General features: G+C 43.6%; 1 protein-coding gene across 2 annotated transcripts in view; it reads right to left on the reverse strand.

Annotated features, from left to right (window-relative positions):
* LOC119890266 (serine/threonine-protein kinase BRSK2-like) overlaps window positions 1–12,866 on the reverse strand; it is a 146,635-nt gene that overhangs the window by 50,159 nt on the left and 83,610 nt on the right. For both annotated transcript variants that reach the window (XM_038701444.1, XM_038701443.1), the window contains exon 3: window positions 2,501–2,586. In XM_038701444.1, the coding sequence (XP_038557372.1) occupies window positions 2,501–2,586 (86 nt within the window). The remainder of the gene's footprint in view (window positions 1–2,500; window positions 2,587–12,866) is intronic.

Consider the following 12,866-nt stretch of genomic DNA (forward strand, 5'->3'; position numbering starts at 1 on the left):
AAACACCCTCAAATCCTAAAATACATTTGTCCTCAGAATCAAAGAGGTATTACTGATCATAATAATTCCTAAAGATTTGGCTATGACATGCTGAAGCTACCACAGTACACTGATGCAGACACTAAATCCCCATCCAGGTTTGGTTTGTGTGCCTGTGCTTTAAAATGTTTTCTCTATCCGTTCATTTGTCTCGGAGACGTCGTCGATCCTCGCCTCCTGCAGCCCGCCTCCCCCACGGACTGATTTATTAGCAGATTAAGGGATCTGCTCAAGCGTTTGCCTGTCGGAGCTATTTAAATTAGAAACGTGTTGGCTTGTGATTTGTGAGTGGGAATTTTTCCACCGCAAACTGTTTGCATCCACGATGACCATCCGTCCCTGTCCTCGCAATATTAAGAGAACAAATTCCCGCTCCACTTGACGGCGTTGGCTTTATCAATTATTGAACAGCGCATTAAGCCGCGCCACTGGAGCACAGCCGCCACATGTAGCAGATTAATGTATACAACAAAACACGGATATACATTAAAGCTCCACAGTCGCAGGGAGCAGGTTAAAGTGAGGGGGCCTAATAAACATTTCACGCTTTAATAAAATGCCAGAGCTCAAACTGCTGCGTGAAGGGAAGGTGCTCGAGTTAAACTGTTCTGCAGAGCCGTCGAGTATAATTTAGACGTGGGTTTTCATTTACATGCTTTATCAGCCCTTAAAGTCAAACTGTAAATGAAACCATGACACTGCATCTTCTCTACTTTTAAAAAAGTTTGTGAACATATTTGTGGAAATCTCACCCCTCTGTGGGCGTGTCCCGCGACACTGCTAGGAAGAGACTCCCGTGGCGATTACGGATGTGAACATGTTTGCTGGACACTATAAAGACTTTTTCCCCTTTTCAGGTCTACATTGTGTTGCCTGCCTACATAGATATTCAACAACATAAATTCATGGCTACTGAAGAACACTAATAAACGGGCGGCACCGTCACTGCAGAGAAATGAAACTCAGTGGAACAGTGGAGATTTTCCTTTTGATAAAACAAGCATTTATTTTTAACCAGCTTAAACAATGTATGTTTATGTTCAGCAGCAAAGCCGGACGTTACAGAAGTCTTTGAAACCTGCTTGTTAATGTCAGACATTTCAAATATTTTACATAAATTTAGTTTCGATTTGTGCATTATTTATTATTATATGTGTCGTGAGGCCAACATTACTTTGCTTTAACCCTGGAAATTCAGCACATCTCAGCAATAAAGTTATAGATTGTCAAATATTACTGAAACTGATTGGAATGAAATTCTATTTTATTGAAACGTATCTAACTTGTCAGTAAATGTGATTTGATTAATTTACAAGATGTGGGGCGTCAAATGAGCACTGTTGTTTTTAGGTAACATAACCACTTAAATAGTCATATAAATAATGATAATATTAGTTACAATGACAGCAGCTACAGACATAAACTCCTCTGTCTGCTCCATTGTTTATTTAGCCCCTTTTCCACGGTTCCAGCTCCACTCGCCATTTTTTGGTTTTCCATTGGGGAAAAGTTGGACCTGTAACAGGTACTTTTTTCGTATCACCTCACCTCCGCGAGGTTCCAAGCGAGCTGAGGCAATACTAAAATGTGACAGACTGCTGATTGGTCAGAGAGGATCGTCACTAGTGCCAGACAGAGGCCAGCAGCAGGAAGTTTTATATTTTACAATTTTCATGCGTTATTTCATCACTAAATCCACTTCTGAGAAGTTTTGAGCTGAGAAATCAGCTGTGTAGATTTCCAATATTGACAGTTTTACGAGAAGTGATGGCGGAACAAAAATGTGCTAGAAAGTTTTCGGAGTTGAGCTGCGGGAGGAGCGTGTGAGGCCGGCCGGCCGCCCAATCACAGAGCCCTCTGCTCCCGCCGTCACACAGACCGCTGCAGTAACGACGGCAGAGGAAAACACAGCTGGAAGGTTTTCATACCGCTCATCTGTCTTTACATTCTGAGGAAGGTTCAAACGCTTTAACTTAAAAAAGAGAAAGCTGTGTGGCTCGCTGGTGTGTGTGTCGCATTGAACATTACGTCGCCGCAGTTGTCGCTGTGACGACCAGCTACATTGAGGGGTGCCATCTCTGGGTACTCTCTGCAATGGAAAACGGAGCACGGTACCGGTAATGGAAAAACTGCATTTTTTTCCACTCCTATGAGGTGCAAAGGCTGATGGGTAATTTTGTTGCCAACTTCCGGCAAAACTGATGAACCGTTCTTCTTCACTTCTTCCCTTTGCAGTTCACAGTTCTTCGCCCACTTAGCAGGGAACTACTAGGTGATTGGAACCCACCGAATGTCATGAATCCCCCACTCAGGTGCCTCTTTATTAAAGTACATTTCCTGCATATTAAATCTGAGTGGGGCCAAAGGCAAAACAAAAAGAAATTTGCATCTTTAATCTTTAATCAAAAAAGTGACGATGTCGTTGCTCACAGTGACTGCAGCTGAAGACAAATGTACTTACAGGTACTTCTTATTTTCATAGACATCATGCAGCTTTAAAACGTGAGGATGCTCTATGAGTTTCAGAATGGCTATCTCCCGCTCCACCTGGAGAGAAACACAGAAAAACATAAAATCGGTTACAGAAAGTCATTAAAGAGATCATCCTCATGTACAGCAAACAGTCTGATGTTCATGTCATCCTCGAACTAAAACCACCACAGGCCTGTTTTACTGGACTCAAGCCAGAACCTGTAGCCTGGACAAGTAATGGAAACACACACACACACACACACACAGTTTGTTTTTGTTATGTCATGTTAATCACACCATCGGCCCTTGGCTGTTTTCACACCCATGTTGTTATGTGCTTGCTGAAACAAAAACTCAAACATTTAACCTCTGGACCGGTTCACTTGTGATGGCTGACGGTCTGTTTGTTTGATGCCTGACACTTCTACATTTACACACTCATACTTGGGTCATCAAAAAGTGAATACGGCCCTTTCAGATACAGCAAAGTGAAAATTGTTTCTGTTTCACATCAACCAGTTAAGAGTCTACAGCACAGCTGAGCTTTGGGCTAAATGCAAACACGCTCACAATGCTGACACGCTGATGTGAAACAGTTACAATCTATACAACCCGTTCTCCCTCCCAGACTCGTGATATGGACGCAGGGTCCAGACCCATCGGCGTCAGTTTGTAACGCACTGGGGATCCCTGTAGCGTCATAGTTCAGCGCAGTGGGGGGGGGGGGGGGGGGGGGGGCCTGTAGCGTCAGGCATATGATATTTAACACAAAAGACTGAGGAGGTGTTTGGGGTGGATGGAGGGCCAGATCTGGACTTTGAACCAGGAGAGCGGTGTCTGTGTCCCGTTTGAAACAAAAATTCAACATTCATTTTTTATTATCATTATTTTTATTTAAGTTAGGCAAGTGACATAAGTTAACTTAGTTAACGTAGTTATTTTAACTCAAACCGTGATTTTTTTCCAAATCTAACCAAGTAGTTCTTGTGCCCAAACCTAACCAAACATTTCACAACTTTAATAACGTGCCGTTTCCAAAAGGCCATGTTTCGAAACGCTAGCATTTTATTTTAAAAGTGTAACCAAAGGTTGCATACCTATTGTTGCTAACTTTACCAGACGTTGCATATTGTTGTTGCTAAGCGTTGCTAACTTGACCACAGAGCCCTAAATGTCTAAAGATGATGCAAAAGGGGTACTGAGGGCGTTAATAAGCAACATATTGACCAAGTGTCAATATGTGACGAGTCAGGAGTGAGAATGTGTTGATCTATATCAAGTTCGCCTGGCTGGCTGTACAGAATGTCATGGACATGCATCCAATAGTATCAGTATGGACCAACGTAGACCACCAACTGACAGCCAAAAACTCTAAATGTAACAGGATTGTTGCTTCTACCTGGGCCTCTTGCCAATGATGGAAATACACGTAGCGGATTCGTCTTTACTTCCAACGTTGCGTTAGCAGTGGCTTTGTCAACCTTAGAAGCAAATGTTTTAAGATAACTTCTGTTTCATGTAGCCTTTCTAACACTGTGTGGTTTTCTAAGATAAATACATTGATTATTTTGTTATCATTTAACAGCGGCACTATGGGATTTATTACTACGGAAACACTCTCCAAACATCATGCGGGCATCATGGGAGCTGGACCTGTTTAAATACTAATACAGTACGGCAGTATGCTGCATATTAATTTATCTTAGAATATGAACAGAAAACATGTTTTAGCTTTTCAGAAAGATCAGAGTAATCGCACTGAAGACTGATGTAATCTGTTGTTCATCAGTTGATCTGGTTTTCTGCCGTGTACACTGATGCACTGGTTACTAAGCACACAATAATAAAGCTGTGGTGACAAGACGTTACAGTCTCCTTACACAGTTTGAGTGCAGCAGTCAACCACCTGCCTGAGTTCACTTACGGCTGCACTGTGTGCCAGTATGTAACGCTACACAGCAGGCTCAGTGTCATCATCCAGACACCTGGCTGTTCCTCCTGTCCTCCTGTCCTCATGACGCGTGAGCATGATGCACCAGTGACAAAGCCTTTCATCATGCTGACTTATTTTCAGTCAAAGTAAAGGGCGGTTATTATTCTATGTTTGTGTCAACAAATCCCATGAAAAGACCAAAACTAACTATGAATGAATCTCCGAACAAGTCCTGTGTGTGTCTCAGCCGGACGTTGTCCAGAAACTATTAAACCACATCAGTGAGCCTCACTGCTGCTCTGGCTGACATGTTCCTTCACCACGAACACACAGAAGTTTATTCTGACACAGTCCCACACACACCGTCCTGCTGCCGCACACTAGAGAACCACGTGTGGATTCATCCGTCGCTGAAAATAGTCCCCAGAAGAGGCCCCATTTCCTCTTGTTTGTTGTTGTTAGTTTTGATCTTATCATGGTTTGTTGACAAAGAGAAAAATATGAAATAACACCTAAACCCCCAATTTCCTGTCATATAACAGAATTACATCATGTTTGCCAGCAGCCGCAGGTGAGTGTCATAAAACGATGAAGAGTAAAATGTCCGGACATACAGACTGCTGCCTGAAGCCGTTTCAGTGCTAACCTGCCGGCTGTGCTCTGGATTTACTGGCAGTTGGCACCTCAGCAGGCCGCAGGGTAAACTGAGTTTAGACCTCTGTGCTGCAGAGACAAACTGTAGCAGCAGTTTGTTCACAGACACCATCAGTCAGACATGCTGGTAAACTGCATCTCTGAGCTCGTTTTGTTTGGGGAGTTTTTGCAATTCCTGTGGATAAAAGGGCCAAATCGACGTCAACGATGACGTCAAATCAGGGTATTTTAAGCCCAAAGAAATGGAGTCTGATAGCAGAAAATGTTCCAGGCTCTGAATCAAAGAAGGCATCTTTCCAGAGCAACAATAATACAGTAGGAAAGCCATTAGAGGAAGAGGTACAGGGACACATCCCCCCCCCACACACACACACACACAAGCATGAAAATGGACCAGAATGCAATGCAGCATCAGAACAAGCTGGGATTTGAGAATGGCTTTAAAAACTAACCCAATGTTTTTTTTTGTTTGTATACCCAACATGAAACACTGATTCCTTTAATTGTTGAAAATTAATGCATTAGTTCAACTTCACTAGTTAAATAAAAAAAATATTTGTGCAGAGAGGTTAAATGTAGTAATGTCCAGATTAAGTAAACATACAAGGCAACATTTTCATTGAACACATCTGAAAAACATTCATTCTCAATGTAAGTCAGATGTTTTCTTCATTGTCTGCTCACTGCAGCATGACTCCTGTTTTAATGGTTACGCTTAGGACACTCAAAATGCTTAGTTAGGGAAAGATCGTGGTCAATGCTAACTTGAAGCAAGAGATTGGGAAGGGTTTTTAAACTGATCCAAAACCACCATCAATAGGTTCTGTGGGTGCACAGGAGTCCAGGTTATCATGAGAACCTCTGTAGATTTGTCATCTTCCTGTGCCAAAGCCAGAAAACATGGATGGGATCAGCGCAGCTGCACGTTTAGGAATGCCAGCGGAGCCCTGTCGACACTGTTAATGTTGTTATTATTCAGCTCAATCCCCCCCTTGGATACAGGAGTCAGCAGAAGTGTGGACTCACAAAAATGATGACTTTAGACTCGAATTGACAAAATCAAAGAAGACTTGCGACTCGACTTTGACTTGAACAGCAATGACTCGTGACTTCACTTGGACTTTTGACTCGCGCTGACTTGACACTCCCCGTGCCCGAATATAAATTATGATTTTATGCAGCGCATCAACATGGCGCGGTGCTCCATTAGACTGGAGCGTGCGGCTTCCTCCAGCAGGAGGGAACAACCAGCGACCCACCCCCTCTCCGGTACCTACAATGGGTTGTGTGGCAGGCCTACTACCAGCGCGCTGGGAACGGTTCCTGATCGTTCCCTCTGGCTGGAGGAATTTTACGCATAAATCATGCACAACAGCTGTGGGCCTGACGCACTAAATTCCTCCACCTCACGGAGAAAAGAAAGGTCAGGTGGAAGCAGTGTAGAGAGACTGCTGCAGCTGTTGCGTGAAGCTGCTTCCACCAATTATAAAAACATAATAGCGCCGGGTGCTGTTTCAAAACCACACTCGTTTTCTTTTATAAATCCAGCGCACCCCTTTCCTTCACAGTCCCTCCCTAAGAGGTGTGTTCAGTGTTGCTTTACCTGATCGGTTCTTGTAAAATATCCAATGTGTCTGCGTCTTCTAACGTCAGAGCGATTTGTAGTTTTCTCACCGCTGGTTTCTGTCACTGCATCTCCACGGTTTTATTTCAGCGTTCTGTAACGTAACTTAATAGTTCACCTGTCACCTGCTCCCCTCCGCGTACACACACACACACACACACACACACACACACACACACACCCCCCTCAGTGACCCATCCGTCACCCAAAGCTCAACTTGGGGGAAACTGTGCTGCTGTCCTCCTCTTGCACACTAGATGCTGCTTCAAGTTAATAATGTCGGATTATTGTTTCTTATTTCATGGGCTATTTGGGATTTTTGAGTAATGCATATATAGTAGCCTAGTTTTTACTAAGAAAGTATTAAATTTCAATAGTTAATGTTTCCTAAGGCGATGAGTAATCCTGTTAAATAATTGTGATCTCAATATTGACCAAAATAATTAGCAGCCCTACATGAACATTTAATTTAATTCATGAAATTTGTTGTGTGAAACTACGGCTCTGCCTTCTTTCTGTACAGGCTAACGCTTCATTCAATACATTGTTTTATTTTTAACTTGAAAAAACTTGAAGAGCGCATTATGACTTGTTTAGGACTCGAAACTCAAAGTTTAGGACTTGACTCGGACTTGCCACTCACGATCAGTCTGGACTTGAGACTTGACTCGGACTTGTTGGTCCTTGACTTGAGACTTGACTCGGACTTGCCACTCACGATCAGTCTGGACTTGGGACTCGACTTGGGACTTGAGTGCTAAGACTTGAGACTTGACTCGGACTTGTTGGTCCTTGACTTGAGACTTGACTCGGACTTGCCACTCACGATCAGTCTGGACTTGGGACTTGAGTGCTAAGACTTGAGACCTGACTTGGACTTGTTGGTCCTTGACTTGAGACTTGACTCGGACTTGCCACTCACGATCAGTCTGGACTTGGGACTCAACTTGGGACTTGAGTGCTAAGACTTGAGACCTGACTCGGACTTGTTGGTCTTTGACTTGAGACTTGACTCGGACTTGCCACTCACGATCAGTCTGGACTTGGGACTTGAGTGCTAAGACTTGGGACCTGACTTGGACTTGTTGGTCCTTGACTTGAGACTTGACTCGGACTTGCCACTCACGATCAGTCTGGACTTGGGACTCGACTTGGGACTTGAGTGCTAAGACTTGAGACCTGACTTGGACTTGTTGGTCCTTGACTTGAGACTTGACTCGGACTTGCCACTCACGATCAGTCTGGACTTGGGACTCGACTTGGGACTTGAGTGCTAAGACTTGAGACCTGACTTGGACTTGTTGGTCTTTGACTTGAGACTAGACTTGGACTTGCCACTCACGATCAGTCTGGACTTGGGACTTGAGTGCTAAGACTTGAGACCTGACTTGGACTTGTTGGTCCTTGACTTGAGACTTGAGTCGGACTTGCCACTCACGATCAGTCTGGACTTGGGACTCGACTTGGGACTTGAGTGCTAAGACTTGAGACTTGACTCGGACTTGTAAAACGATGACTTGGTCCCACCTCTGCGAGTCAGTGCTCTATACACACTGTCATGAACCCACTTTTCTGAAATTTAAAACCACCACACTGCATGCGTACCAAAAACACAGCAATCATCAGAGTTTCAATATAAATCAGTGTATTAAATTTACAAAGCCCAAGAAAATGTGCTTCACAGGAAGCCCAAATAATTCAACACCACAAATAAGGAGATTTAGGGGATTTTAACCATAGAAAACTAAAATACAGCTCAATTCAGACCTGAGCAAACCCATTATTCCAATAAGTCAAATACAAGATCTCTGGCAGGTTTCCCAAATAAAACAATCAAAGATCTTTTCACACAAAAATCCAGCCATTTCATTTTCACTTCATTGGTCAGTCTGACATCGTGTTTGAGATGGCAGCTCCGATCCGTTACCTTGATACCAGGGGTCCTGGTGCCCCCAGACATTACGTGCCCAGGTGAAGTTCTCCGTTTTACCGAGGTACAGGTTGTTGAAGGCTTTTGTGGTGGAATTAACACGTTAACAGCTCTTAAAGCTATTTCTTCGATTGACATGACAAAAGTTAACTCCCTGTTGACTGAAAATGACGTTGGCCGAATGGATTCTTCACTCTCTACTACCTGCTTAGGGCAAACCAACATCAACACAAAACAGCAGTTCAGCCAGAGCGTCAGTCTCAAGCTAATTAGTAGGATATAAATATATTTAGTTAAGACACCAGCACTCATGTGTTGAAGCCACTTGTAAATTAAATCTAACCCCGGAGGCCGTACAACTACTGATGTGTCCACCACAGACGCCACCTCATCGATTTTAGTTTGTTGAAAATGCCAGATCTGTTTTACACGTTTCTGTTGAGAGAATCAATGTGTTGGAGTCGGTGCGGATCTACACCACAGCTAATCAGAGTGATCCTTTCCTGATACATCCTATTGATTTCTGATTTTAATCAGTGCTGGGCTTTTAGCTGTGAAACACACAAACGCTATCAGTCATCTGCCAATCATCGCTCTCTCCGCTCGCTCATTTTGTCCTCGCTCTTTTCCTGACCTTCTGTCGTCAAACCGGCCCGAGAGTCTGAGTCATTCTCTGGCGTCCCTGCTCGGGGGCGTTGTGACAGGTCTGAGAGGCCGGACGCAGGACACAAGACACCAGAAAGTGAAATTTCATTTCCATCAAAGCCGCCAGTCTTCAAAGGTCTGTCATGTCGCGTGATGGCGTGCTGGCAGCAAATAAATAATAAAAGATTTTTCTTTAATCTTTCAACCAGCAGTTTCCCTGACCACACTGTCACACCAACTTCTCCCTCCATCTCTCTCATCTTGCAACACTTCTCCCACAGCTGAAGAGGAAGTAAAGCCAGGAGAGATATTCTGATATCAAAAGCTCACAGAAAGATCTTTGAAAGCCCTCTGGAACAAATACAACATTGAATCTCATACTGATAAAATAGAAAATGAGGTCATGTTTTCACAGCCAAAACAAAGCTGGTAAATGTGTAAATATTGTTAAATGAGTAACTTAACTCCCTGAAAACCTAGTCTTTGCTGACATATAGTGGCTTCACTTCTCACCTTGCTGCAGAGATGTACAGGTGTACTGCAGGACCCTGTGACATCACTGTAGGGTGTGACTACAGGTGCACATTTCTGACTACAACAAACTGCACCCAGCAGTGATGGCAGCTGAGAGAGGACAGCAAAACACTGATTTTCAGTCTGGTGTTACGTTACTGTTTAATACTGTGTTTTAATCTACCGTGGGTTTTTGTGCCCATAAATATTTTCCTTGTAGTAAACGCTCTCTGCACACTCCTATCAAAGCGGCACAATCCCCTCTACATGTTCTAAAATCGATTTTCAGAGAATGTGACGTTCTCACAATGTTAACAAATACTTGGAAAACACAACTAATCCGTTCCTTCCCTGGAATATGGCCTAACTTACCAAAGGATTTCACTGAAATCTGTCAACAGGTTTTTGAGATATCCTAATAACAAGCAAAAATAAAAGCTCTGTAACAGACGCTCAATGCTTGAACTGGGCTGGTATGGACTACCATATGAAACGGAAGCAGTGGTGAGAAAAATGGGAGACTCGGACTCAGAGGTAACTCCAACACCTGACGAAACATCTTCATTAACATCAGCTGCTGTCCTGCACTGATCCGACTTTGCAAACCAATAATCTTCCACAATTCTCTCTAAATCAATTGCAGAAGCAACACGACCTGTTAATGGAACACCTGCGACGTGACCCGTAGCTGTGATAAAACAGGATTTACTGCTGGTACACGCAGAAGCTTGAGGCGCACAATGACCAAGGTAACAAAATAAAATTGTAACAATTAATAAGATTCAAAGTTTAGTCAAATTATTTAGGGAATAGAAGTTGAATTTCTTACCTAAAGCAACTATGCAAACCCCATTTAGATAAAACGATGGTGGTAAAGTCGATCATTCCCCCGTGAGCATTTATTTATAATCTGATAAACTTTCATTCTAAGTCATTGATTCTAACCTGTGAACCTCATCAGGAAGATGCCAACATCAGAACTCTAATGATGTCCAGCACTTTAACACAACATTAAGCCGCGGACTTTGGATTCCCCGGTGTCAACACTTTCCCGTCGGCAGGTGAACACACAGTGACACACAGTGTCTGGGATGGATGCAGGTGCAGCGCTTCAGCCTATCCTCCTGCTATCAGATCTAATTACCCTCGTTTTCATCTGCTCGCGTCGGTGAGACACAGTGTTGCATGGCGGAGGCTAATTAAACACATGTACAAGGTAAACAGACATTCAGCCCCCTGCCCTTCATGCGTGAGCGGTGACGCTGACATTTATTAAGCTCGATTATGACCCGTATGGTTTTTTAATGTGTAGTAATAAAGTGCATGTGTGTGGAGAGAAAGCTGGGGGTGGGACGGGAGGAGCGGGAGCTGTATCATAGGTGGAGGGCCCACCTCATTTAAAAAACCTACATCAAGTCAAGGTTCATTCCTGCTCAGGTTTCAAGAATCTTTCATCTCAGACGGTCACCTCAGGTCTCTCCTCGAGCCCACAGAGCTTTAATTCTCACAAGCACCGGCCGACTGTGTTGTCTGGGTTACTGTGATCCCTTCTGAATCCTGTCTCGTTCGGTACCGACGTTCCCCTGCTCACCTCAATTATCTCAAGCTCATCCTCTCTGTTGAGCCAAATTAACAGAAACGTTTCCAGCTGTGTTCACTGTCATTATAGAGGCATTAACATGAGCTTTTATCAAGTTAAGTCATGCATAATGCAGACTATAACTGAAAAAGAAGTGTGCGCTTTCAAATAGGGGTACTTCATCCATTAATATAAGCAAATGAATGCTGGAGATGTTAATGTGTTGATGTGATTGATCTAAATGGTTTGTGTGTGCCAATTAAAGGGGCATTCCACCAGTTTTTAGAGATCAGTGTTCTCAGCCTGTGGTAACACTTACTGTGATCTCATCAGGGTTATCTCAGCTTAATCACGGAGGACTCCTTTAATATCTAATTTACTTTGAATTCATAAACTTTCTGACGACTGACGGAGACACATTTTACTTATTTATTTAATATTAGGACATTAACTTGTGTGTCAGTCAACTCTAAGGCACTTTAAAATCACGCCCTGTCCACACACACAAGGGTGTTTATTAAAACGTAGCCTTTTCTATGTGTTTTGGCCTTTTGTCCACACAAACTGTGTTTAAGGTCACTAAAAATTCCTGCCAGGGTGAAGATTGGCAGAAACGTCAGTGTTTCTGCCAATCTTCACTGTGGGGTGTGCACTCCAGAGTCTTTGTTTACACGGGGCCACATATTGTGCAACGGGCGAAACAGTGCCTATTGCAACGTTTTTGTTTTGCTAACTTTATATTTGAGTGCGGTCCTGAGTAATAACGCCACTTCGCTGTCAGTCCACTGTGATTTCCCCTTCTTCGATGCGTCACTGCCGGCACCCTGCCGTAAATTGTTTTTTCAGGCTTCGGAGTGGCCAACATGGCTTTAGGGTCAGGGTTATATCAGCGCCTGTTGGTTTGGCATCCTTGTATTGACAGCCCTTCAATTGTGTTTTTGCGTTCTCATGTGGACAGTTGTTTTTTTTAACCGAAGAGGGAATAGCTGTATAAAAATACCCGTGTACATGGGAACTAGGCCTCAGATCAAATACTCTGCCGGTTCAACACTAACCAGCTCTGACCCAGACTCGTAGCACTTAATCAGGGTCTCAAATGGTGTAAATCAATTTATTAAGACTCTCATCTGAGCTCCAAGAAGAAGTCTTTTATCGCCCTCTTTACCACCACATCCCAGCTCCAGTCACACACAGAACACATCTTCATCAGTTGGTTTTTCTGTTTGTCTGTTACTGTCCCTCCATCCTGCTGAAAACACCTTCACCTGAGGTTAACGTCAATCCAGTTATCCAGCATAGTAGCCCAGTAAACCTCTGTCACGCCCCCCCCCCCAATGTGCACTGGGTCTGCCCCGGTGGTCTGCTGCCAGGTGGATGTATCCAGAATACCTTCACATGGACGCTTCATGAACAGACGCAGCGGTTCTACCCTAAACATCTCTAAAAGCTCGGACTTCTTGGACAGTCAGATGAAGTG

This window comes from Micropterus salmoides, unplaced genomic scaffold (genome assembly GCF_014851395.1).
Source record: "Micropterus salmoides isolate LMB-PRFRI ecotype aquatic unplaced genomic scaffold, ASM1485139v1 Ms_hic_scaffold_6, whole genome shotgun sequence".
Classification (NCBI taxonomy): domain Eukaryota; kingdom Metazoa; phylum Chordata; class Actinopteri; order Centrarchiformes; family Centrarchidae; genus Micropterus; species Micropterus salmoides.